General features: G+C 32.9%; 2 protein-coding genes across 2 annotated transcripts; both read left to right on the plus strand.

Moving 5' to 3' along the window:
• The first annotated feature begins 1610 nt into the window (after positions 1-1610).
• LOC133197605 (sodium-dependent glucose transporter 1B-like) lies at positions 1611-3632 on the plus strand. The gene is made up of 3 exons (XM_061333712.1): positions 1611-1948; positions 2165-2456; positions 2566-3632. The coding sequence occupies exons 1-3, from the start codon at positions 1841-1843 to the stop codon at positions 3630-3632; spliced, it is 1467 nt and encodes a 488-aa protein (XP_061189696.1). The 5' UTR covers positions 1611-1840.
• A 5851-nt stretch (positions 3633-9483) lies between these two features.
• LOC133197604 (sodium-dependent glucose transporter 1A-like) lies at positions 9484-12373 on the plus strand. The gene is made up of 3 exons (XM_061333711.1): positions 9484-9588; positions 9753-10044; positions 10152-12373. The coding sequence occupies exons 1-3, from the start codon at positions 9484-9486 to the stop codon at positions 11228-11230; spliced, it is 1476 nt and encodes a 491-aa protein (XP_061189695.1). The 3' UTR covers positions 11231-12373.
• The last annotated feature ends 14431 nt before the right edge of the window (positions 12374-26804 follow it).

Below are 26804 nucleotides of genomic sequence, written 5' to 3' on the forward strand. Positions count from 1 at the left end.
CAATCATTACCGTGTTAACTACAAGCCCTGAATAAGCGTATGATTACTCTGATATAGCCGAAGATCTGAAACCAAATGAACATCACGTTGCTATCTACAAGTTCAGTTTTTTGTTTATCAAAAGAAGAAATATATAAAACGTGGGGAAAAAATTATCCATGTCTTGATTATGAGAAATCGTTATTCATAATACGAAAGACTTAGCTTGATGTCTTAACCCAGCAAGCTCATTAGGGAAAAAGCAGAGATCAGAAAAGAAAGAATGATAAGAACTCCCCATTGAATTTTATCTTATTGTTAAATGTGATAGATAATCTTGGAATAAAAACCTGAAAAAAGGGAGGCGACTCCGACAACGCAGTCGAAATCCAAAACATTATTGAATGAGGATGTACAGTTTAATCTTGCTGTGTTTCACCTTAAACACTGAGGATGAATGAAGCTGGCTGATTGCAAAGTTTCTATCCCTGCAAGTACATGACAATGTGTTTTATCCACAGTGAATGTAAACACGCTTTAAGAAGTGTTCTCGCTTCTTACAGGTACCTATTTTATGATGATCTATCTTTCGTACATCTTTACATACAGATTACGAAAAAAGATGAATTCTGTTGACGACCACTGTATTTAAATATACTCTTTTTAAATAAATGTCAATCATAATTATGAAAATCACTATTTCATATGAGACTGAATTCTTACTGTTTGAATTAAATGCTTAGTTGAAATTTTTACAACTATCCTATTTTCGTTCAAGAGCTGATTTTATGTTCTTTTACTCATAACTACATGTACTATTTAAATGCAGTTCTCAACTCCTAGCAAATATAAAATACGTAATTATGGCGTCGCGCCAAAAAATATTTCTATTGCGCTATTTTTTTAATTTGGAAACAAATAACTACGTTTATATTTTTCTTTCATCAAAACTGTAAGACAAAAATGTTATGTCAAATAAACATTCTAACTTATGTAATTCAACATCATTTGACTTTGCCAAAATTAACACCAGAACCATGCGTGACGTCTATATAATGGCGATTTCAGACACTTAGCTAAAGCTGCAGCCCCATGAAACTTTCTGACTACAACCCATGGATAGAAACATATAGCAAACCTGCCTTTTGCTTTCAAAACATTATTTAAAAAGTATTTTTTGATTATCAACTTTGGTTAAACTCCTCAAATATATATATTATGCTGGCCTTCGATCCGCGCTAAATTCATTTTATGCAATATAGAATTACGTTGTTGATCCATTTTCAAATTGTTCACATGGCTACCATAACTTTTGTTCACTATGTGTAGTGAACATAGCGAATTAATGTTAGGAACATCGAAGTTTCTAGGTCAAAATGGAAAAATGAGGGCATTTAATTCATTGTCAATTTATACAACCATTCCATTCAACACTGAATATGTCATACCAGGATATATATATTACATGTACGTAATATTTTATTCAAGTAATATGCAAGCTAAAACTTAAGTACCGGTAATTCACTTAGATATGCAGAATTGCGATAAACGTAGTTTTTATCACTAAACATTACTGTTGAACAAAGTACATGGAGAGTGTATTCATAATGCAGTTTTTGGTTTCCAAGTTTTATCTATATGTATCTTCTCAATACATTCCTTATGTACACACCGACATTGAGAATACAGTTTATCAAGATCTCGGGAATCTCGAGATGTCAAGAGAATCTATCAAAACTGCTTCCCTACGAACAAATTTCATTTAAATTGACCTCGATAAATTATCTCTTATCATCGAAGTTCTCACTAAATTAAATCTTTAAAGTGATGAACGTTCAATCTAACACCAGCAATTGAAAAGATGTCCTCCAAAGAAAACCCTGAACCCGAAACACAAGGACTAAAGGGACCTTCTACTGCACAGAAAGTGGTCAAGACTGCTTTTCTGGTTTTTATATGGATCTGTATAGTAAGTGAAAGAAAAAAAAATTGTCTGGTTTTTATTCTGAAAATTGATATTTTCTTTTATGAATTTAGAATAAATTTATAATTGATGATCTTACATTTTCATCAACAGGTACTGATATACCGAGCAGTTCAATATCGAGTAATTTTATAACTCTAAACAATGGCAAATATTTCAGATTATTTTTTTTAAATCTAATAAACATGTTTTATTATGCAGGGACTGAATTTGGAAATAACTGGACCAACATTAAAAGACCTCAAACTTCGTGCACATCTGGACTATGAGGAGGTATCGAGAGCTGTGTCCGGTAGAAGTATCGGGTTCTTTATTGGAGCTGCAATGGGAGGGTTTATTGTGGATAAACTCGACCCCCTCTGTGATCTGGTGCTGGCCATATGTCTAGATCTGATGGGAACAGCAACTATTGTAGCCCCATATTCTGAAAATATCGGCTTGATGTGGTTTCTTTTTGTAATGCAAGGAACATTTGAGGGAATCATAAATATAGGTACAGTCACAATAGAGTTACTTTGACTTTATCATAACCATGATAGCGTAGAGAGATTTCTTACATTTTCACCAACAGATACTGATTATATACGTTTTTATAATTGCAGCTGGCCAAAAGCTTGTTCTTGAAATTTGGCAGGAAAAAGCGTCATCTCCTCTGTTTCTCTTACACTTTGGATTCGGGATTGGGTCCTTTATCGTTCCACAGATTGCAAACCCATTTCTAGCTGTTCCTAAACCAACGGCCGCGGCTAATTCCTCTAACATCACCACGGTCGTACCTATATCCACAACAGAGACTACAGAATTGTTAAAGGAGTCCAGAATAGAGTGGGCCTACCTGATCGTTGCTTTTATTGCTATAGGGGTTTCATTTGTGTTTTATTACTACCAATTCTTTGGTAAATGGTCAAGGAATACTCATGCCAATAAATCTTCAAAAGATACAGATGTGCAACCAACTATTCGCGAAATAATTGATCCTGCGACATGTGCAGATGGAAATCGCCTGTTTGGTATACACGTTCTGGGACTGCTCTTTCTTTTCTTTTTTAATGCTACTGGTGGTGAACGAGTTTATGGTAAATTCATTCGCAGTTTCGCTATTGATCACAACAAACTAGACGGAGATGAGGCATCTTTGATGAATAGCTCTTTTTGGATCAGTTTTGCTATTGGGCGTTTTTCTGGATTTGTTGCTGCTAATTGGATTTCCATTCGATTTATTGTTTTGATAGAAGGAACAGGAGCTCTTGTCTCTGCGGTTCTTCTGAACATCTTTGCTGAAGACAGCACTACGATGTTATGGGTCCTGACTCAGCCAATGGCCTTCTTCATTGCCCCTTGTTTTCCATCCGGTGTGGGATGGGGTGATTTTCATATTCATTTGTCGGGAGTTGGGATAACTTTTCTTCTTTTAGGAGGAGCGTTGGGTGGTGTTTGCTACATGTGGATCATAGGGTATTTCTACGAGAACAATGGGCCACTTTCTTTCTTTTACATCATACAAACTTATGGTATTCTTATGTGTGCCCTAGCTTTCATAATGCATTTCTCTACCTGGGGAAAAGGACACCGATTTAAAAAGGGAGCGAAAGAAATCGAGATCGAGACTGTGGATGTTAAATCAGTGAATCTTAAATTGGACGAGAAATCGTACAGTGAAAAACTATGATTATGACCAAAATTGGTTGTCTTGAAGAATTTTCATCAATTTTAATAAAAGATCATTGTCATAAATTTTATATTTAATTTTGAATTTCATTTTTTACACTTCCCCTTTTAAAAAGTGAATAGCATTTTATATCTTGCCTGGTGGAATTTTTTTTTTGATTTGCATAATTACTAAATTAAATACATGTAAATCCTGGTCGACAAAATGGTCTTTTGTTCAATCATTCTCCGACAATTACACATGCAATTTAGTGATTATATAGCAGATTCACAAGAGCAAGTCTTAGAGGCAAAAGGGCCTCAACACTCACTTGAGTAACCTAGCTTGGTTCTCTCTGTTGTTCATATGATTTAAAAAAATATATTATTCCCACTAAAATAAATTTGACAACCGATTGTGACCCCACTGTCGTTCTGACATAATTTCTATTTATCAATTAAAACATGCATTATAACTACTTAGTCATAATTCATATTTTTATTGATAAATAGGAATTATGTCAGAAAGACACCACCATAGCTCAAAGGAGTCAAGACTTATCCGAACATGAATCCCCACATTATGAGTATGCTACAGTATCACTATCTCTATCATTACCTCGTCGTTCCGTAGAAGATTTTTGTCCAAAACATGCATTATGGAAAATTTGATCGCATATTACAGACCCACCATAACATCAAGGTCTATAATTTGAAAAAAAAGAACAAAACAAAGAAAAACTTCAATTCAAACAATTTGGGAATGTTGCATATTGATATGATTAATTATAGCCCTGCTTTTCTACAAAAGATATTTTTTCATTTACTTATAATCTCATGTTAAACTTAGCCTCACCTTAGCCCCAGAGATCTAAGGCCATGAGAATTGATATGACTACTGATGGCCCCATTGGTTCAAGAAGACAATTGAAAAAGATTTTTCTCTATATATTGATCCACTCTTTTGGCCCAACCTACTCACGGAGTCGTGAATCAAATTCTGCGTACCTGAGCAAGATTGCATATCAAAATGGCTAATCATGACCCTCTTGACCGTGAGAAAAAAATTTCGAAGCTTTTTTTTCCAATACCCCCCCCCCCCGTGAACCTTGAACCGATACTCTGGCCCCCTGCCTTTCCCCTATCCCCAATAATTTAACCTAAGCATACCTTGGTATTAGTTTGACTAATTGTGACCCTGTCATTCTTGAGAAGATGGCTGTATATTAAGATGATATCGATACTACTCTTGAGAACATTTAAAAAGATTTTTAGGTCACCTGAGTCACTCAGGTGACCTGTTGCTATCCGTTTTCGTCCGTCATCGTGCGATGTGCGTTAACATTTGAACATTTTCAGCTTCTTCTCTGAAACCGTTGGAACAAGAATTGCGGAATTCATGGTCAGTGCCCCCTAGGGCCTGAGGGGTGGGGCTAAAACCACCAAAATTAATGCATTCTTTAAAAATCTTTAGTAATCTTCATTACTCCTGGACATCAAGCAGTCAAACTGTTGACATGATTGTAATAACATGGAGTCCTCTACCAAAAGTGTGAAATTCATGACCCCAATGTCAAGGGGGCTGGGGCGGGGCTATATAGATCATATAGTGAAAGTGCATTATTTCGTTGAAAATTTTCTTCTCTCCTCCTGGGTATTAAACAAACAAAGTAAGTAATTAGACAAAGCAAACATGCCTCTTCCAAAATTGTGAATTTCATGGCCCCTGGGCCAGGGGTTCTGGTGTTAGCGTGGGACTCTATTGATTATAGAGTGAAAATGCATTAATTCTTTGAAAATCTTCTTCTCTGCTCCTGGGTATTATTTAAACAAACCGAAGTGCATGGTTATGATAAGCAAATGACGTTTTATAAAATAATTAAACGTTTGCTTGTTGTCAGTTTCATTAAAAAATGTGTGTGGCTTAGATCCACCAACCGCAACCACCACCGTACTCTCTTTTTGCTATTTCATAACTGTTTATCGGAAAGGAAAGTAGATTTTTTTTTTATTAAATTTGCTATAATTGCTATGCAAGTGAAATCTTAATATAAGTTTACGGACATCATCTCATACCTATTGTAATAAAGAAGAGGACATTTAAGTATGAACAGGCCTTCAGTATGTGCAGGAGTTTCGAAGTTTAGTTGCAAAGTTTATTATTAATTAATAAAATAGATATGAAATAAGAGCATTTCAGCATTTCTCAAAAGCTCTTATATCATTCATTTTCCGACAAATTATTAATCATGTACTTTTAATCTGCTTTTTTTTCTTTGAAATCGATGGATATATGAGAAATGATAGTTAATGTATCAACGAGATATTGTCTTTGCATGAGTCTCGCCCAGTTCTCGTTTTTTCCTCATCCAAAGATCATATTGATCTTCCAAATAAAATTTGGTCAGGGAATTTCTCTTTTCAGTTTTCAGTCTTTTCTTGGCCAACTCTGTCAAGGTAGCAGACCTACCCGTCTTTTACTAGCCATGCTGTTTTGTTTATGATAAGTACGCATGCGTGCATAGCATGGAAGGCGGACCCCTTACACGGTGTGAATCAGATGTGTATTTTTTGTGGGCCATAAATAATAATCATTTTAAATGATATAATCAAAATTATTTAATTATGAAACTGTTCTTATTGAATTATCGCGTATGTTGTTCTTATACAGAGAAAACTTGTAAATGTCTGACTTCTTCCAACAGACATACATTGTACAATAGAATTTTAGAGTTAACGTTAAAAAAAGTTATATACTGGTCAACGTTTGCGCATACGAATTAGTAACGTTTATTGATCTTCTAGTGAACATTTACTATTTGTTTTCTTTATAGAATTTATAGATTTTACTCTGCTTCAAATTGACCATTAATCAGTAATTGGAGAAAACAAATGCACCCTGTCCCAATGGTTTCAACAAATATGCAAACTTGCTAGCAGTTGTTTTCTGTTAAATAAAATGCAAAAGACTGACAAATCACACGGATGAGACATTAATTGTAAGTTAATTTTATAATAAAGAATTAAATTTTGGCGTTAAGCAACTATTTCTCTTTGGATGGTAAATACTTAGGCTTTTAAAAATGCGTTTGTGTCGTTGACTTTCTCATAAATTTCTTCAGATTAATCGACAGTAATAGGTAGAGCAAAATCAATCCTAACAAACGTAGTGTGTGTATATATATACTATTTGTGTTTTGATTAACTTGGCATATAAATGTATGTCAATCGTCTGCCCACAAATTATCATTTTGAATTCAAAATTTGGTGTTACCTTTATGAAAACAAATTTCCTACTCTAAAAATGGAATGAAGACAGAATTTTTTGAACTGCATAAACAAACGAGCACAAGGGTACTCTACTTCAATCAATCACTGGCATATCCGACATATGATATTAATTCATATTTTTCCACAAAAAGGGTTATTTAAAAAGAATTGTCATTGCTGAAAATGTTGCTTTAAATTTTTCACTAATTTATAAGCAAAAAATAGACCAAATAAGAAAGTAAGAGAGAAAAAGTAAAACGGTCGGGTTTCACAAAACTATTGTAAGATTTGTCCTAAGAATTAAAGAGAGATCTTAAGATTATCTTAAGATGTGACTTATAACAATTATAAGATTTGTCACTGCTGTTTCACAAAACTTAATACAAGTCTTTAGACAAATTTCATACTTCATTTTTACAAGGAAATTTTTAAAAATATGTTTACACAAAGTTTAGTTGTCTTTCTTTCATTTTCTTTAAAATATTGAAAGAATAGGGTATCTCAAGTAATTTCTTCTGCAGTTACACTCTCAGAAATAAACATTTTATTGCATCAACTTCCATGTACTTTGGGGGGGGGGGGGGTCAGAAAAGAAGAACAGAGCCATGATAAACAAGTATCTACAGGTAGTGAAGACTCTTTTTTTCAAATCTTGGCCGGGTGGGGTGGGGGGGGGGGAGTTACCTACTTACATATATATGGCCGAAAGAAGCAAGTTCTGGGGGTCTGAAGGGGGCAATTTCAGTTGGGAGGTGGCACAAGCAAACAAAAAAAAGAATGATTATGCACAATCATAAAGTAGGTACATTTCATGTTTCCTATCGTATATTATTTATGGGCAAAGTTATTAGGTGGAGGGGGGGGGGCTGATATAATCAAAACAATTGCTCTATCTCTAAACACTGTTCCCTTTTATAAATCCTTTGGTTTTGAGCCAAAAGATATATTGTCGACATGTTCACTTTAGACTTAAGACAGGTATCTAGTTGTCTTAAGATTAAGACAGTACGTCTTGGATTATCATAAGATATGGGAGTTTTGTGAAACAGCTATGGTGCAACCTTACGATAATTTTCGGTCTTAAAAAAGATCTTAGTCATAAGATAGTTTTGTGAAACGGGTCCCAGCTGGATTTGAACTTCCAGTCATGTACTTAGTTATTAATTGAACAATTCAAATTCTTTACTAGCTTAATTCTCTGTGAAAAATTTTTAATGGACTGATTTCATAAAAAGAGCTTTTTAGTCTACCAGAGATGAAAGCCTTTCTGATCTGAAAGGTGTCTGTCTGTCTGTCGTGTGTATTCTGTTAACTTTTTACATTTTCAACTTTTTTAAAACCACTGAGCCAATTTCAATCAAACTTGCCATAAGGCATACTAGGGTAAAGAGGATTGAAGTTGCCCAAATGAAGGGCCTTCCCCTGGCCCTTTTCAAGGGGAGATAATGAAGAAATCGTAAAAATTTGGTGACATCTTTCAAACATTTTGTCAAGAATTACTGATCAGAAAAGATGAAACTCCCTAACATGTTGTAAATTCAAGTTTATTCAATTCATGACAATTTCATACGGTTTGGCCACAATGAGACAGGAAGTTTTACGTGTGAAATATATGAATAATCTTTAAAAATCTTCTTCTCAAGACTAACAAGGTCATGATTAGTCATACCAATATTAATATGCAAGCATCCCCAGATATGGCAGAATCAAATTTCATCAATCCATGACCCCTATGGCTAGGGTGCGGCTGCAATAAGGAAAGAAAGTTATATATTGAAATATACAGGGGAAAAATCAAGAAGAACAGAGCCATGATAAACAAGTATCTACAGGTAGTGAAGACTCTTTTTTTTCAAATCTTGGCCTCGGGGGGGGGGGGGGGGGGTTCTTGGATGGGGCAATAATATACAAGGGATTAAAGTTTTACATAGGAATATATAGGGAAAATTATTCATCAAGAAAGCAGGCTTCTTACTGATCATATTGATATGAAGTGCACATCAAAAGAATTTAAATCAAGCCACCAAGAAGGGGAAATAACATATTTGCTTGAGAATATATAGAAAAAAATTATTATTTTTTTTCTTAAGACATGATTAATCATATCAATATGCTACCATCCTAGGTAGTGCCGATTTAAGTTCGTTCAAATTATGGCTTAAGTGGGTAGATTGGGAGCACAATATGGGATTCAAAATCTTTGTCGGAATATACAGTAGGAGAGAAAAAAACTCTTTCATGAATCTTTTCTCTAGATTGGCAATGCTAGTATGACTCTGGTAAGCGTTGTGGCCCATGCGCCTCTTGTTTGAAACTGGGGTGTTTATTTTGGAGTTTGAAATAACAGACAGTATTATATATTTTATACCCCATCATGCCTGATTATGACGGCTCATGGACAAATTATCAGAGAATACACACATTCTTTACCACTTTAAACTCGAAGAGACAAATATGGAGTACTTCGATAACATTTCAATCCTTGAGGCTATTTTCACAATAAGGACAGGTAAAGTTTATCATTCACAGTCACATTTACAGTCTTGTTGATAAATGGATTGTTGGATTTTTACTTAACTAGCACTATAAAATTGTAATTTAAAATGTCTTTAACGGATAGTTGCGAACCTAAGGTGCAACCAACAGGACCATCTACGATACAAAAAATTATAAAGACTGTCTTTCTTGTCTCCATATGGACATGTATTGTAAGTAGCAAATAACAGTAATTACATTTATTCAATGTCGCAAAATTATACAAGTAGGATTGCTGGATTTGTATTATGACTTTTACTAACATGGAGCTTATTATTTTGTATATTCGATATTTCCTTTTTCTTGTTTATATTAAAATAATTATGCTTATGCCTAGGGACTCTGTATTGAAATTGCTGGGCCAACACTAAAAGACCTCAAGCTTCGGGTAGACCTTGACTATGAGGAAGTATCAAGAGCAGTTTCCGGTCGAAGCGTCGGATACTTTATAGGAAGTGCAATGGGAGGGTTGCTTGTCGACAGACTTGATCCCTATTGCGACCTGATGCTAGCGGCTTGCCTTGACATGATGGGAACAACAACCATTGTTCTCCCATTTTCTCAAAGTATTGGTCTCATGTGGTTTCTATTTGTAATGCAGGGAACATTCGAAGGCATACTGAACATAGGTAAATAACGTAATTTTTTATATGAAACTCCATACCTGTTCGTATTTAATTTTGTTTCCGATGATATTAAGTTGCTAATTATAAAAAAAATATACTTGATATTTCAGTTGGACAAAAGCTTGTTTTGGAAATTTGGCGAGAAAAGGCATCATCTCCTCTTTTCATTTTACACTTTGGGTTTGGGATTGGATCTTTCATCGTTCCACAGATAGCAAATCCCTTTTTAGCAGTTCCAAAGACCACAGCCTCACAAAATACTTCTAATATATCAACACCTAATATATCAACAGTTCTTCCTGTGTCTACAAAGGCATTCATTAATGACTCTCTCATAACAGAATATCTACAGGAGTCGAGGATAGAGTGGGCATATTTGATTGTCGCTATAATTACTATAGGGTTGTCAGCTGTGTTTTATTATTACCAGTTTTGTGGTAAATGGTCAAGGAATACTAAAGTTAATTATTCAAAGAAGAATTCGTATATCCCACCAACGATTCGTGAAATCTTTGACCCTGCAACATGTGCAAATGGAAATCGCCTCTTTGGTGTACATATTTTAGGGCTACTTTTCCTTTTCTTTTTTAATGCTGTTGGAGGTGAGCGTGTTTATGGTAAATTCATCCGCAGCTTCGCTATCGATTACAGCAAGTTCGATGGGGATGAGGCATCTCTGATAAATAGCTCTTTTTGGATTAGTTTTGCTATTGGGCGTTTCGCTGGGTTCATCGCTGCAAGATGGATTCCCATTCGAATTATCCTTCTTATAGAAGGAACAGGGGCCTTAGTATCGGCGATACTGCTGAATGTCTTTGCTGATGACAGCTCTGTTATGCTTTGGATTCTTACACAGCCGATGGCTTTTTTCATTGCTCCATGCTTTCCATCCGGTGTAGGATGGGCCGATTTTCACGTTCACTTGTCTGGACTTGGAATAACTTTTCTCCTTTTAGGAGGAGCGTTGGGTGGTGTTTGTTACATGTGGATCATAGGGCATTTCTACGAGAACGACGGCCCTCTTTCTTTCTTTTACGTTATGCAGGCTTATGGAATTTTAATGTGTGTCTTGGTATTGATAATGCATTTCTTTACTTGGGGAAAGGGACATCGCTTTCAGAACGAAGAAAAGGGAGTGGTTGAGACTGTTGATATGGAGGAAGAAAAATTCAGTGTTAAACAAACATGAGATGCAGAAAAGAAAAAAAAGATAATGACAACCAGTAGAGTCAAAGAATTTGACACCCTATACAGTTAAAGAGTTAGAATTTAAAAAATGTAACGTTTTTTAAAGCATATCCTTTCAATAATGTTTTTTTTATATTTAACAATCGGCCAAATTTCTTTTTTTTTTCTTAAAAAAAACAAGATGTGTTTGTGATGCCCCCGTATGGCGGCTTATGGCGAAGGTTACAGTTTCTTAAATGCAAGTCAAACTCCAGGTCAAGAAATCAAAAATGTTGGTACCCAAAGAAAGGTCTTTTCTTGAGGAATATACCTGTGAAATATGAAAGCCCTAGTACAAACCGTTGAAAAGTAATGACGAAGGTTAAAGTTTTTTCAAAGTAAGTAAAACGGCAAGGTCAAGGTCAAATGGTGCCCAAGGGAAGTTCTTTTCACGTGATACACATGATCGTGAAATGTGAAAGCCCTAGAATCAAGGTTCAAATGTTATGGCCAATGTTAAAAATTTTTAAAAGTAGGTCAAATTCCAAAGTCAAGGCCAATGCCAAAATTGTTGGTATCCAAAGGAAGGTCTTGTCTCAAGGAATATACATGTGAAGTATGAAAGCCCTAACACCAACTGTTCAAAAGTTATGGCCAAGGTTTAAGTTTTTCAAAAGTAGGTCAAACTTCAAGGTCAAAGGGTCAAAGTTGTTGGTACCTAAAGGAAGGTCTTCTCATGTGAAGTATAAAAACCCTAGCACTAACTGTTCAAAAGTTATGGTCAAGGTTTAAAATTTTTCAAAATTGAAGTAGGTCAAACTCAAAGGTCAAGTGGAATAGGTCAAAGTTGTTGGTATGCACAGAAAGGTCTTGCGACAAGGACTACACTTGCGAAATATGAAAGACCTAGCTCAAACTGTTCAAAAGTTATCGCCAAGGTTAAAGTTTTTTAAACAGTAGGTCAAACTCCAAGGTCAAAGGGTCAAAGAAGTTGGTATCAAAAGAAAGGCCTTCTCTCAAGGAATATACTTGTGAAGTTTGAAAGCCCAAGCTCTAAGTGTTCAAAAGTTATGGAAAAGGTTAAAGTCTCATAAAATTTTGCAAAAGTGGGTCAAACGTCAAGGTCAAAAGGTCAAATATAATGGTACCCAAAGAAAGGTCTTATCACAAGGAATACACCTGTGAAATATGAAAGCCATAGCTTCAACCAATCAAAAGTTATGGGCAAGGTTAAAGTTTTTGCGGACAGACGGACGGACAGGGCAAAAACTATATGCCCCCGAATCTTCGATTACGGGGGCATAATTATTAATCACTTCCTTTTTTTATTCCATTTCATTGTATTTTATATTTACATTCCACATATATTTTAAATTTCTCATAAAGTTTGTTGAAAGCTTCGAGGAGGTGTGATGTTTTTATTTTGACATTACAAACGCTGGACGTCAAAAGAGAGGTTTAGTGTATATGACATCACAACGTGTACGCGTAATTTTGACGTCGACGTCAATGTAAATATTGTGTTTAGTTATACACACGTACGTATGCTTTTGTTAGAAGTAGAGCATAGTAGATTCATGTAAAGAGTTTTATGATTAATTTCTAATGAAAATAAAACCTAAATGTAAATTAATACCAAATACTAGTGATATCATGTACAATGAATAATTTTGAATTATATGCTTGATTGTTAATTCTCATTAATTAAGAAGTAAGGTATCATTTTATAACTCTAAATAAATAAATAACTAATAAATTTTAAAAAAAATACACAAACTTTGTTGATTCATCATTCATTAGCAAGTTGAGATAGTTCTCTTGTTTTATCACTTCTAAATAAAATCGATCAATTAAAATAAGGAATGAGGAATTTTATTGATAACTTAAACCCGTTTATGCCGTACGTGTAGACAACGTATTATACGTTTGATATTGGGATTTGACGTCATGATGTCAAAGAGTATACTAATTGATGACGTGTATGATTTTGTACCTCATGTAACATTTATATGGTTTAGAGAGAATAAATTGAATTGTATTGTCGTCAACCGTACAAGTTCGATCATTGCATGACGTGTTAAAACCTGGCTATAAACGAAAATTAAAATTCACCCTTACTTTGAACAGTAATGGCTGCTTGTATCATTTAGATAAGCATAGGGTATTCAAAGAGGCGATATTTTATCAATCTACCATGAAATTAGTAAATATATATATAAACGTAAGCAATTTTTTTGCATATTTTGGATGTTCATCGTGTCATAACATGCAGGACCGTAAAGACAAAATTTTCATAGCGCGTTAACGCGCGTTCTTCAATTTTTCAGCACAGCCGTCCGCGTTTTAACACGATAAACGTTCAAAATTTACGATTCAATGCTAAAATAACTCGCAGGTAATTTGTGTACAAAGGTCTCTAGTATTGCAAAGGTGTCCATAGTATTAAAAAGAGGTCCATGGGTAGAAAGCACATTGTTCATGATAATTTTGTTGAACTTTGATAGTTAATATTCAGGATTTAACAGATTTTCAAAGTCCATTTAAATGTCTACTTCTAATCAATCGTTTCCATTTGTAAGTTGAGTTGTAGTGAATTTAAATGTTTTGGTAGAGGGTACATTGTTCAAATATCGTCCGTCTTTAGTGTGAATGCTGCATGTCGAGGAGTAAAAACGTTTCAGTGAAATTGCTTGAGCTTTTGTCCACACGAAGCCGGGTTCAGCGGCGAGGACGTGACTCATTGTACCAATAGTGGTTTAATTATATGCAGCTGTTTTAGGAAAGAGTCACGTAGTCACTTGGGTAACTTAATTAACGAAATTAAGAAATTAGCAATTCAATAATACTATTGACAAATGCTCCTAAAATGTAAAAAAAAAAAAATAGATTTAGATAATCCGAATTAGAGATAGTTAATTACAAGATGATTTTGAAGCTCTAAAGTGTGCTTACACTTTCATACTTGTTTGCACTAGCTTGCTTTTCTTTGTAAATACAAATTACGTCCGATTGATTAAATTAGGGAGGGTTTTTTTTTTTTTTTAAATACCCTTATATAGCCTTGTTATTCTCTTGATACTGATCAAAATTGAAGCAATGCTTGTGAATTATTTCTCAAAGAGATGGATTACGAGTGCTCAGAATATTTGAATAAAATTTATGGTCTGCGTGGTTTAAATATTGTGCAGCATCCGATAAAAACTCCGAGGTAATTGTACTTGCTTTTTTATGAAAATGCCCAATTATGATTATTTTCAGCTATTCATAATTATCAAATCGTGCAGTCAAGATGTTTATCTTAATATATATATATATATATATATATATATATATATATATATATATATATATATTTTTTTTTTTTTTTTTTTTTTTTTTTTTTTTTTGGAAAAAAACTACTCTCTATGAAATATTTGACACACACATGTAATTATTTTAATTTTACAGGTACTGTTAGCAGAATGTAAAATTTAGAAATTAAAACAAGGTATCAAATTCAAAAAACAAATTACAATTTAATTTAATAACGAAAATCATATTATCACTAAATTTTCCTTATACGCTACTAAAACATTTCGCGATAATATGATAAATTTTGGGGGAGAATGCAGAATAATATGTGATGTTTTTAACGAAAACGTCGTGATAAACTTGTGATTTAGTAATGATAAAGCCTGAAGAAATAGTTTTACAAATTTCTATAATATATTTTTTGATGAACATGCTATCCCTAAATGGATCAGAATAAAATTGTGTAAAATGTTCAAAAATAATTGTATATTATATGTTTTAGAATTTATAGAATTCTGTTTGTTTTTTTAACTAAGAAAGATGACCATGCTCTTTCAATTAATATATAGCGAAGAGGTGGTTCGTAAAAGGAACTCATACTCTCAGTATATATTCAATAAATCAGGAAGCAGAAGAACTTTATATATATATATATATATATATATATATATATATATATATATATATATATATATATATATATATATATATATATATATATATAAACAAACTTTCTAACGTCTTAAAATCATGTAGAACAAGGGCATTTTAGGACGTAGATCATGTTTTTTTGGTACACATTTTATGTACTTCAGTGAACGGTATATTTCAAGGTTTCATTTTATGGATATAAGTTGTTTCATTTTTTTTCTTTTACATGGGAAACATTCAAGTTCAAGCCTTAGTATGATGCTTATCATTCATAATTATTCGTAAAACAGCTTCAGATATAGTATGCAACAAACACAGATTTGCATCAATTTGAAAGTTTTGTTATCAGGTAATATTTTGAGGTTCAATGAAATATATTTCTGCAGAACATAAAGGTCTCAAGATAAATCAAGATACATGTACCGATGTTTGTGGAAATTGAAAGTGAAATAGATGAAAATTAGTCAATACTAAACCGGAACAATATTTCAAGCTGGTATAAAGTGCAGCTTGATATTAAAATAGGAGATGTACTCTTATTCTTTATTCACAAATTCAATATGAGTAACAGATGCATGAGATTAGGAAGACGAAACTTTAGTTGAAGATGTGCTACCATTCAAATCTCGTAGTTCAGCAGTAATGAGTATAGAAATTGCAGATAATCTATGGCAGACCATGGGTAATGGTACATTGTAATGTGTTTAAGTAAAACATTGTAATCAAGTGATGAGATGTAAGACTTAGTATAAACGTTTTTTTTTTAATTACACGTTATTCTAAATCAATGAATTAAATTAATGTCAGTTATGACCATTCCTTGTAAGATGTGTAAAAGAAAAAAAGGAATCCTGGATGTTACGCTTTCTGACTTTAAATTGATTTACAAATGAATTCAGGCCTGTAAAAACTGAGAAGCACGTAGGGATGGGATGGGGCGTGCCCTCCCAGTAATTTTGCCAGTATATGTAATATCCACAAATCATATGAATTCCATTTTCACAGGTTTAAAATATCATCAGCAAAAAGCCATCAGCATTGTACTTTCTACTCATAATCAGTTATCTATCACCATTGATGAATGGTCGGAAATATGGTCATAAACACCGCGAATAGAACTCATTTTGTCAAGAATTTTGTGAAACTATCTGATTATTCTGATAAAAATTTAAAATTTGAAACTAGCACTTTTATTTCATAGTTCATGGATATTGTGCTTTAGGTTACTTAAGGCAAAGGTTCGAATTTCCCCGATAAGAGTTTTTGCAATTGAACTTGTGTTTTGTTCGTCGTTTGTCTTCTGTTTGCCGTCTTTCTGTGAACTTTTTCATTATTTCGATTTCGACACACACGACCAATTTCATACAACATCCTTGAGTCAATGCAATATTCAATTATATCAATTAAATGTTGTATTAAAGGAAGATTATTAGAAAATTGTGACAAAATAAAGTGATGCCATTTAAAAAATCCTCTCATAAACCACTTTGCCAGTAAATATAAAAGGGAAGTTGAAACTTGTAGCATATCATCTTTTGAGCGACTATAAAGATTTGTTGGAGGGATTGATATTTATGTTCGTAGGTATTTACAGGATAATTATTTGAAGTTTTTTTTTTATTTAAAAAAATTACTTTAGGGCTACGGCAGTGTCACAATATGGTTTTATCGAAGTCTTTTTCCAAATATCAAATTTGCAATCAACTTATAACAAAATGTAGATTCTCGATTTGTTTTTCTTTTTAATGGTTACGACGTCGACAACGTTGCTTTTCATCTTTTCTAAAAAAAAAAAAAAAAAATAATAATAATAATAATAAAACCACTTCGATTACCACAAATTAAATTCTAGAAAGTCACTATATCGGGATGAGTTTCCCTTTACTCCTCCATATACAGGTAGGAGACCAATTTCGCACAAACGTTGGACCTTCTCAAGATTTGTTTTAGTGAAGGATTTATTTTCGTGCCACCATCTACTTTTTATACGGTCTCATCCGAAAGACCGGTTCCCACGTCTTACAGTGGGATTCGAACCCGTGACGTAAAGATCAAAATCCTTACTTCGTGACTCTAACCAAAAAAATGTCATGGTTACAGAAGCACGAATTATTTCATTGAATTATGCCAATTATGTATTACGTAACCTTTTTGCGACTCATACCAATTTATCTGTTCAGAAGCAGGTTTTCATTCATTTAATGATGCATTTTTGTATTACTTGCTTAATACAATTTATCTTTTTGGATCAAAGGACTTATCTTTTATGCTTTATTTCAATCTAATGTAAATTAACAAATTAATTAACTTTCACGTAGACATTTTATTCTTTAAAATAACAAGTGGACAAAGTTTATTCACATTATGAAATATACATGCCGTTGATCTGCCTGCATGAATACCTCAAACAACAATTTAATGACAATTTTCTTGGAGTGTACATAAGCTTGTGCATGAAAATTTGTCTATTCATTGTGCTATGAAACCACTTGCACGATGAAAATAGGTTTCCTCTAAATAATTTGTTTTAAACACCTTGGCATGATTACATAATTTATTATGGACTATTAAAATGCAATAGCGAGTTCTATATATTTGGCTCATTTACGATTCATCAATAAATTTTAAATCAGCAACAGTGGTCATTCATCGGTAATTTCGATGTGGATGCTTTAGTCAGAACTAAATTCCTAGTCTTAGTATGGACAAAGGATATGTATTGCAAATGACTTGTATTAAAGATTGATTGGGTTGCGCTTTTAATTAATAATAAGCATTTTATTCTACGATTGCAAAATGGTAGAAAATTTTATTTTCACAGTTGTTTTTAGTTTTTACCCTAGAAGACTTAAGGTAGCTTGGGATATTAAATGTTTAACTATAGTTTAACTAATATTGATTTGTAGTTTTCTTAATCTTTATTTTGCAAATATATGACAATCAAATTTAAAAAATGCAGTATACTGATTAACTTTCAACCATAATTAAGATTAAAAAGAAGAAGAAGAAGAAAGGAATTCTTGAAAAATCAGTATGAAAACAATGGTATATTACACATATTTTTGTGAAAAAAAAATCCTTCAATGAAATATATGGAGATAACGAACAGTATTCAAGCTCAAAAGTCCATTAAACATTACAAAATAGGAGCAGAGCAAACACGGACCTCCAACACATCAGAGGTGGGATAGAGGAGTGAGCATCCCCTGCCGACCGGTCACACCCGCCGTATGCTCCTTGTCATGATCGGGAAATAACGGAAAAATCTGTCGATAAATCAGTGAGTAAATAATGGCCTAACAATTAGGATGAAAAACGACAGTCATGCAGCATTTGACTTAATGATAAATTGTATTTGCTGACAAGGTCATTGTATCGACCATAGAACTTACGAAATGATGATTTTAAACGAGACTGCTGATATTCTTGTTTCATCAACTTGTTTGTCAATAATTTTCCTCGTTTTAGAAATTGTACATACGTAGAGCATGCTCTTGCGTATCGAATCAACTGAGAGATATAAAACTCGTATGCAGGTGATGAAGGTATATTGCTGCATAAGTAAGGGAAGTTGACGATTGAAAAGTTAAACTCATCACGTTTATCATAAAGCTTTGTTGTTAGATTAAATATAAAATAACCTCAAACAACAATTAACGTCTTTTTCAAGTAAAATATCCAAATATGAAACAGATGTGTCAGACTCTGTGGTATCTTTTATCTCAAGCTCACCGGGATATACCGTATCGACATAAGATTGGAAATAACCATTGTTAATTAACAATACGTCGTCGATATATCTAAATGTCGAGTTGAAGGCCAGAGCAAGTGTTTTCTTCTTTTCACGTACAAGATTTTGAACAAATTCTGCTTCATATGAATACAAAAATAGGTCTGCTAATAACGACGCGCAATTGGTACCCATGGGAATTCCAATAGATTGTTGGAAGACCTGGTCTCCAAAAGCCACATAGATATTGTCAATCAGAAACTCGAGCATCTTTTTAATGTCAACTTCAGAGTACTTGTGTGTACAACCAGATTGTTTTTAACAAAGTAATTTTGCAAATGACCAATGACAAGGTAAGTAAATTAACTAGTTCCATTTTTATTGAAAAAGCAGCTGTCAACGATGTCAGAAAGTCTGGACTTTAATTTATCGTGGGGAATAGTTGTATATAAAGTTGAAAAGTCGCAAGTTTTCATGTTGTTGATTTTGGCAAAATTTTGTGATTTCAAATGTTCCAAAAGTTCCTTGGAATTTTTTTAGTATCCACATCTGATTTACACCACTTCTTGAATATATCGTTGCACAGTACTCTTGAAGTTTTTCCTTCACTAATGTTAATATCTTAGTGAGGAGTAGAGAAAGAGGCTTGGTAGAACATTTACTGGAACCTGCTATGTATCTTTGATTGTAAGGATTTTTATGAAGTTTTGGAATCCAATATAGATATGGTAATTCAAATTCATTTTGGTTGTTGGGAATATTAAAAATATTCAAAACTGACATATGATTTTGAAGACTTTCCTCCTTAGAAAGGGAGCTATGGGTATAAGCTGGATTACCACTTGTAGAATTAAATTCCAGTTCCTCTAAAATACAATTTATATAATGAGCCTTACAAACAAAGACAATGTTGTTACCTGCTTTGTCAGGAGGGACCAGTACGTACTGATCGTGTAATCTAATTCTTTTTTCACTTCTGATTTATGGAATACAGAAGGAAGGATGGTTTTCATACTACCTCTCAATCCTTTAATGCGATATTTTAACATATATCTGATATATTTAATCCATTCTTACAAAATGTCAAGGTCTCCTTTTTTATGTCTGACCCAACGCCTGGCGTAATCCTCTACAGAATCCATAATATGTATAAAATTACGACGCCAGTTAAAGGATCGGGGTTCCCTATATCTAGGACCTTTTTAGAATTAGTGATCTAAGGTCCTCATTATTAATTATATTTACGTCACCAGTAATAACATGTCCAGCAGGACTATAGTTATAGGGTGAAGAAGAACATGAACATGATGGAGGATTATGTTTCAGATATTCGATATCCAGGCAAAGTTTTCTTATAATTAAAAAGTTTGGAAGCAATAGTCGATGTATATTTGTAGGAAATACAAGGTGCATTCTTCAACTAGAAATATGATGGGATACAAGACTGGACCCTTTTTTAATTAAGAATATTAATTATATTAACCGCGTCAATTCCTTTGTTGGCATATTGGAGTTTAAGGAAAAACGGGTTGTTTTAGCTGCATTTTCTGATTTTGTATCTGTAACATACAAAAAAAATTAAAATTATTTCTATTCAATGATTTCTAAACCGTTTTGAAAATGTCTTCAAGAATAAAAAAGAAACACGGAAAACTGTTATATCAGCAATTTATGTGAGATCCAGTAAGGTTATATGGGAAATATCATCCTCTGGTATCTTGCACAAATGCCTAGTAATGTACAATTCTTTGTAAGGAAAGTTGTTAAAATAGACTTATTTCTATCACACATTCTTGGGAAGAATTATATATTATTGAGGAATGTGTCGTCCGACCCCCCCCCCCCTCCAAAAAAAAAAGAATACATCATAACATCGTATCATATACGACTTTTTAAATTCATCGTGGGGAAAGGTTGTATAAAGTCCTACCTTTTGATGATATTGATTTTGGTAAAATTTTGTGATTTCAAATTTTCCAAAAGTTCCTGGGATTTTTTTATAAAGCATCCGGATCTTATTTACACCACTTCTCGAACATCTTCTTCTGAAATTTCTCCATCACTGCTGTTAATATGCATATTTGAATCCAGTATAGGCATGGCAATTCAAATTCAATTTCATTATAGGGGATATTTAAAAATATTTAAAACAGACATATGATTTTGAAGAATTTCCTCCTTAGATATGATTAGCATAAATAACGATAAACAAACATAATTGTCTCATGCAAATTAATATTTTCAGTACGCACTTATCCTTGATATATGCATATGACTTCCAAAGTAAAATAATGGAGTGCCTTAATACTTATTTTTCCCAAAGAATATTTAACCTAAGATGTATTCAGATTTGTTTTTTTTTTTAAATTGCTCTACTACTACTGAAATCTAATATGATCTTGAATTATGTGAAAATCATCTTACGAAAATAACCCAAATTGTTGAACGATCATCGTCCTGATAAGTTAAAATAAATGTTCCATGGTGATAAAGATGTACATACGTTGATACTTTGGATATTAAATCCATTCTTCATTTTTTCATATCTGTTATGTTTACCGTACTTTCTCAGTCTGCTGTTCCTTCAGATAGATCCTTAGAATCAATGTGATGGGAAAATTTAACAATTTTTCTAAGAAATACTAATTTTTTTTTCTTAAATTAAAAAAAAAAGAACAATTAGGACTTTTAGTGTTGATTGTGAGAATTTCTCAGAAAAAAAAGTTTAGTAGAAATAAAAAAAAAAAAGGAAAAAATATTTAGAACAAAAATGAGCAAGTTAACAGATTTGATATATCTTATACACATGTAGCGTGTCGTTGCTCATCAGACTTAGATATTCACTATAATCATAAGAATCGTGCATCCCAAGAAGCAGTTTCTTAATAGTGATATTATGTCATAATAGTTTCTTTAAGGTCAGACATTAATAATGCTTTGAAAAATGATCATAATTTTGTTGTTACGCCTTGCAAATTACATTAAAGTATCAATGAGAAAGGGGAATTACTAATCAGACATAAATAATTATTTTAAAAATTGTAATTGCTTACATTAGACACAATAGAGAATTATTTACTCAGGGAGTGCACTTTAAAAAAGTGTTGTTTTTTTTTTTTTTTAAATCACTTCCCATGTAATAAGGATAATAAAAATATGAGATTTAATGTTAGTCTTACATATATTTTTAGAAGGTTAATTAAGAGAAAAATAACTTGTTTTTGTACCCTTTTGCGTTCCATAAAATTATCTGGTGTCGTTGAGAAATGCTGCATGATTATTTATTTGTACTTTATAAGAGCATATTCTGGAGGGAATCTCCGTATTAATGTATGAAAATATAATCAAGATTCGACCAAAATAGACAAAGAATGCATAATCCAGATCATCAAAGATTGTCTTTCAAAGTGATTTCCTTTTCTAAGTTAAATCTTCAGATGGGAGTGGTAATACATAGTATTTTATTTTTATCTTTAATTAGAACAAAGTGATTTCTCATGATGTTTTCTTTGTACGTGGTTTGTTGTCCTCATACAGTCACCTATTGACAATAACAACTTCATTATCTTCTTGTAGAATAGCCCAGAGACCCAGCAAACTTCCTTTATGATTATTTTAACGCTTTTCAAGGTAGTTTATTTTAGCATTTACGGGGTCACAATGACCTTAATTAATCACATACTCTACTGATGTCCATTGTACTCTTCTAGAACAAATATTTCCTAGTAAAACCCCCGGTTGTCGTGTTAATTCAAGATGATAACAAATAATCTCAAACAACAATCGTATGATTCCATAGAGGCCATGCATCTCAATTTAACACGGCATGTCTCAAAGGTTGCAAAAATTTTGCAACACTTAATTTTGTATTGAATTGTAGAATATTTTATAGGCATAAATCATGTGTGTTCTTTGGACTAATCGCCATGCACTCTTTATCTCAAGTTAACTGTACTTTATTAAGTTCCAAAGCATGCTTCAGTACAAAACAAGAATAATCTGAAGCAATGGGTATGCATGTATCAAAAAACTATTATAATAGGAAAGTTATTAGTCAAAGATTAAAAACCCTGTGCTCTACAGGGTATAAAGACTCTTAGAAATTGAAATGCACCAATAATGGTAAATAAAAATGGTGATTATTTTTTCATTCATTCATTTATTTGAATATCGTCACCATTTTACAATAGTATATAGAAATTACATGACCATATGGATGATTAATACAAAATAATAGACAAATAAGGCATGCGTTAAAAAGACAATACAAAATTTAGTACATTACTATAAAAGTGAAGTATGGGAATTGAAGGACAGGAACACATTTAATTTATTTTCTTTATAAACAAACATAATTTTCTTTGAAAGCAATGTTTATTTATATTCATGATGTGTTTAAAACTAATAATATTCTTAAATTGTATGTGTTTATCTGTTAAACATAGCGTTCTTTTTTTTTTTTAGTGAATTGCACTTTAGTATATACATGTAATGAAATTCATCTCCGATTTCTCTTAGATTGCACCCTTTACAGTCTGAAACTTATCACCTTATAGCTCCAATAAGTTGTCTAGCTAAACTCTTGACTAGTAGTAATATGTTACCGACTGGGATCATATCCAGCAGATGTTAACTTTTACGGTTAATGTCAGACAGAACCCTTAATATGAACTGATATTTGTAAAAGAAAAATGAGAATTGTCTAAAATCAAATTTTTCCTTCTGCATCGTCCCTGGTACCTTCAATTGCTGTTCAGATATTATGTGGTTTGTATGAAAAAGGTGAAGATAACATACAGTGTTCAATCTCAAAACTCTACAAACAATACAAATCTGTGAACAGGGCAGAAACACGGACCCCTAGAATTTCCAGGTGGAATCAGATGGCTAGGAGGAATAAGCATCCCCTTTTGAGCCGTCACACCCGCCGTGAGCCTAAGTATTGATCAAGTAGACGGAACATTCCGTAGTCAAAATTATTATAAAACAAAGGCCTAACAATTGGTATGAAACAAGTCAGCCAAAATACGACTCAGTGATAGGATCACTGGGATATATCGAGCCGACATATGAATGTTTTTACTAAGGGACCATGGTTTGACAATAAATTGTTTGTATTGTATTGGTATTGGTGGTAAATGTCTCACCTTTATCAATGATACATACGCTGTATGTCATCACGACCTTTTTTGCGCACCTGAGCCGAAACCTGGGCTTCCGTCTGTGGTATGACATTGTCTTCAGTAAACCTTTCTTAGTTTTGACTTTTCCAGAACCAATGGACTAATATCAACTATACTTGCCACAAAGCATTCTTGGGTGAAGGGGATTGAAAATTTGTTCGAATGAAGAGCCATCCTTTCTTTTAAATGAATAAAGTAAATTGGGAAGATTTGGTTGCATCATTTAAAAATCTTTTTATCAAGTACCACTGGGCCAGAAAAGACAAAAATTACGTGACACTTCCTTGTATAGTGTAGATTTAAGTTTGTTCAAATCGTGGTTTATCATGGTTTACAGGGTTTGGATGGAGCCACAATATTGAATCAAAGAAATAAATAGGAATAGAAAATGCCTTAAGTACAACCTTTTGTTTGGTCGAATGATGACTTACATGTTTCGTACCAATTGTAAGAGCATTGTTTTGCACTAATTTTGACCACGGATTACTTTTCTTACCAGCCCATTCAGAAGGCTAAAGGTGGGTTTGACAGGTCAACAGGGGATGCTTACTTCTCCTAGGCACTTCTGGTGTTTCCAGGGATCCGTGTTTTTGCCTGTTCATGATTCTGATTGTTCACAGGATTTATAAGATTATTTACTGTTCGTTATCTTTGCATCTTTTTATTTTTCACTTGATTTAACGATTTTATTATTCATTATTAAAAGTAATGTTTATTCTAACTAAAATTTAATTAGCCAGGTGTAGAAAAAATCATCTTGATACACTGGAAGTTTATTAATTTTACAGTACACACACGTTAATTTATCATCAAAGAGTAAAAGGTTTTTGAAAGTTTTTTCTAAAGATTTTAGTTTTTTTTAATTAAAAAGATTTAAGAGTCAAAGAGTAAAAGGTAAAGATAACGAACAGTGATCGATCTAAAAAAAAAAAATCCATAAACTCCGAAGGAACGGTGAAATATCATCAACACTCAATGTTAAAAATTAAAATTATTTAGAAAACGAGTTTTCACTCTTCCTTGCTTAATCCACTTTTTTCATTCCGGCCCTTTTTCACATTAATTATACAACAGTGTTTATTCTAAGTACTGAATAAAACAGGACAACGTTTCATGAATTGTATGTCAAGGATAAAAAATTCTCGAATGAATTTTCTGCGGATTTTTCTGTTTGCCAGATAAAGACAAGGAGCACAGGTGTTACCTGTCGACAGGATATGCTTACTTCTCCATGGCACTTGATCCAATCTCCTATGTTTTTAAGGGGCCCCTGTTTACTCTGCTCCCTATTTTTATTGTTTTGATTGACTTTTGAGCTTGATTGCTCTGCATTTTCTCCATATTTCATATATATGTCATTTTTATAGGTTGAAAAAGGCTAGTTTTTGTGATTATGAACTATTTGACCAATGAAATGTCTTCATGCTTTTCCATTACCAAATTCCCTATGTATATATGACTGCATATAGTTTTTTGTGTCTTCCAACCAATTTGGATTCGATATGTTCTAAATGCGACCAATATTTTAACCGAGGTAGGCTGCGTTCATATTCTATTTATGTTACAGTGTTTTCAACCGTATCGTTTAAAATCAGCATTTTGCAATGATATGATCATTTTAATGACCTTGTTTGCAGATACAACCTATCATTGAGTCTAATTTTGAGTGACTTGTTTTCATACAGATTTTGGCTATGTATGATTCAATATAGAGGGTTCACAGCGGATATTACTGATGACAGAGGATTCTTAATCCTCTTTCGCACGTGATCCCACATTTGGTTTTTGGCCAATTCATGATTTGTATTGTTTGTAAATTTTGTGGGTTTTGTCAAAATTGATTGCTATTTGTTGACCAAATTAGAGACAAATCAATAATAATCAGAAGTTGCATATGGAAATCAAAACACTATTACAAAAAAAAAATTGTCACCAATAAATCCAAACCAAACAAATCTGCAATGTTAACTTCATGACACATTTTGTTCTGAAATGTCTGCTGTAACAGCTCTAACACGGCGGGTGTGACCGGTCAACAGGAGATGCTCACTTCTCTTAGGCATCTGATCCCACCTCTGGAATTTCCAGAGGTTTTATGCTCTCTGTACATATTTGTCCTTTGGGAAATATATATAAGAATTACTCGTACAAAAGCCAGAATACATAAATGAGCTAAACAACTTTTATTTTAGTACACTGAGGATCAGAAATCCCTCACTGCTCTTCAGGTAAAATATCTATTTTGTTGAGTAAAACTGGAATTAGTGATCTACTTCTAAGAAGTTGAGGAAGATGAGTACGACAGAGACATGCACATTCTTAAGAATACCTTGCTGAAGCAACACTGGTTTGAACTAATATTTCTCCTTATAAAAAACCCAGAATTCTGTAAAATCTATTGTTCTATCAGGAGCGTAAAATAATATTGCAAAACATATGCATTAAAGATTTCAATTTTCTCATTTCAAAGTATAGTTAGGAACAATAACTGTCTTGATGCCGTTTAATCGAAAACAAGAACCAGGCATATATATTTATGTACTTTTTTACAGGTTATATATTAAAACCAAAGTTGCTGTAATGTCAAAAGTGTTAACAATTTTTGTTATGTATTTTTTTTTTTGTTTAAGTTGAAGGGGTTGTAAAGCCTACATTAATTATTTTAAAAAAAAAACGTCAAACACTTCAACATGCATATTTACAAGAGAATAGTTACGGATTGATAATCTCAATATTTCTCC

Source organism: Saccostrea echinata, unplaced genomic scaffold (genome assembly GCF_033153115.1).
Source record: "Saccostrea echinata isolate AGI-Se365-2 ecotype Australia unplaced genomic scaffold, CSIRO_AGI_Sech_v1 ptg000030l, whole genome shotgun sequence".
NCBI lineage: Eukaryota > Metazoa > Mollusca > Bivalvia > Ostreida > Ostreidae > Saccostrea > Saccostrea echinata.

Coding starts and splice junctions, on each gene's coding strand:
- LOC133197605 (XM_061333712.1), top strand. CDS start 1,841: ATGTCCTCCAAAGAAAACCCTGAACCCGAAACACAAGGACTAAAGGGA. Junction 1,949..2,164: donor TTTTTATATGGATCTGTATA/GTAAGTGAAAGA, acceptor TTTATTATGCAG/GGACTGAATTTGGAAATAAC. Junction 2,457..2,565: donor TGAGGGAATCATAAATATAG/GTACAGTCACAA, acceptor TTATAATTGCAG/CTGGCCAAAAGCTTGTTCTT.
- LOC133197604 (XM_061333711.1), top strand. CDS start 9,484: ATGTCTTTAACGGATAGTTGCGAACCTAAGGTGCAACCAACAGGACCA. Junction 9,589..9,752: donor TCTCCATATGGACATGTATT/GTAAGTAGCAAA, acceptor GCTTATGCCTAG/GGACTCTGTATTGAAATTGC. Junction 10,045..10,151: donor CGAAGGCATACTGAACATAG/GTAAATAACGTA, acceptor TTGATATTTCAG/TTGGACAAAAGCTTGTTTTG.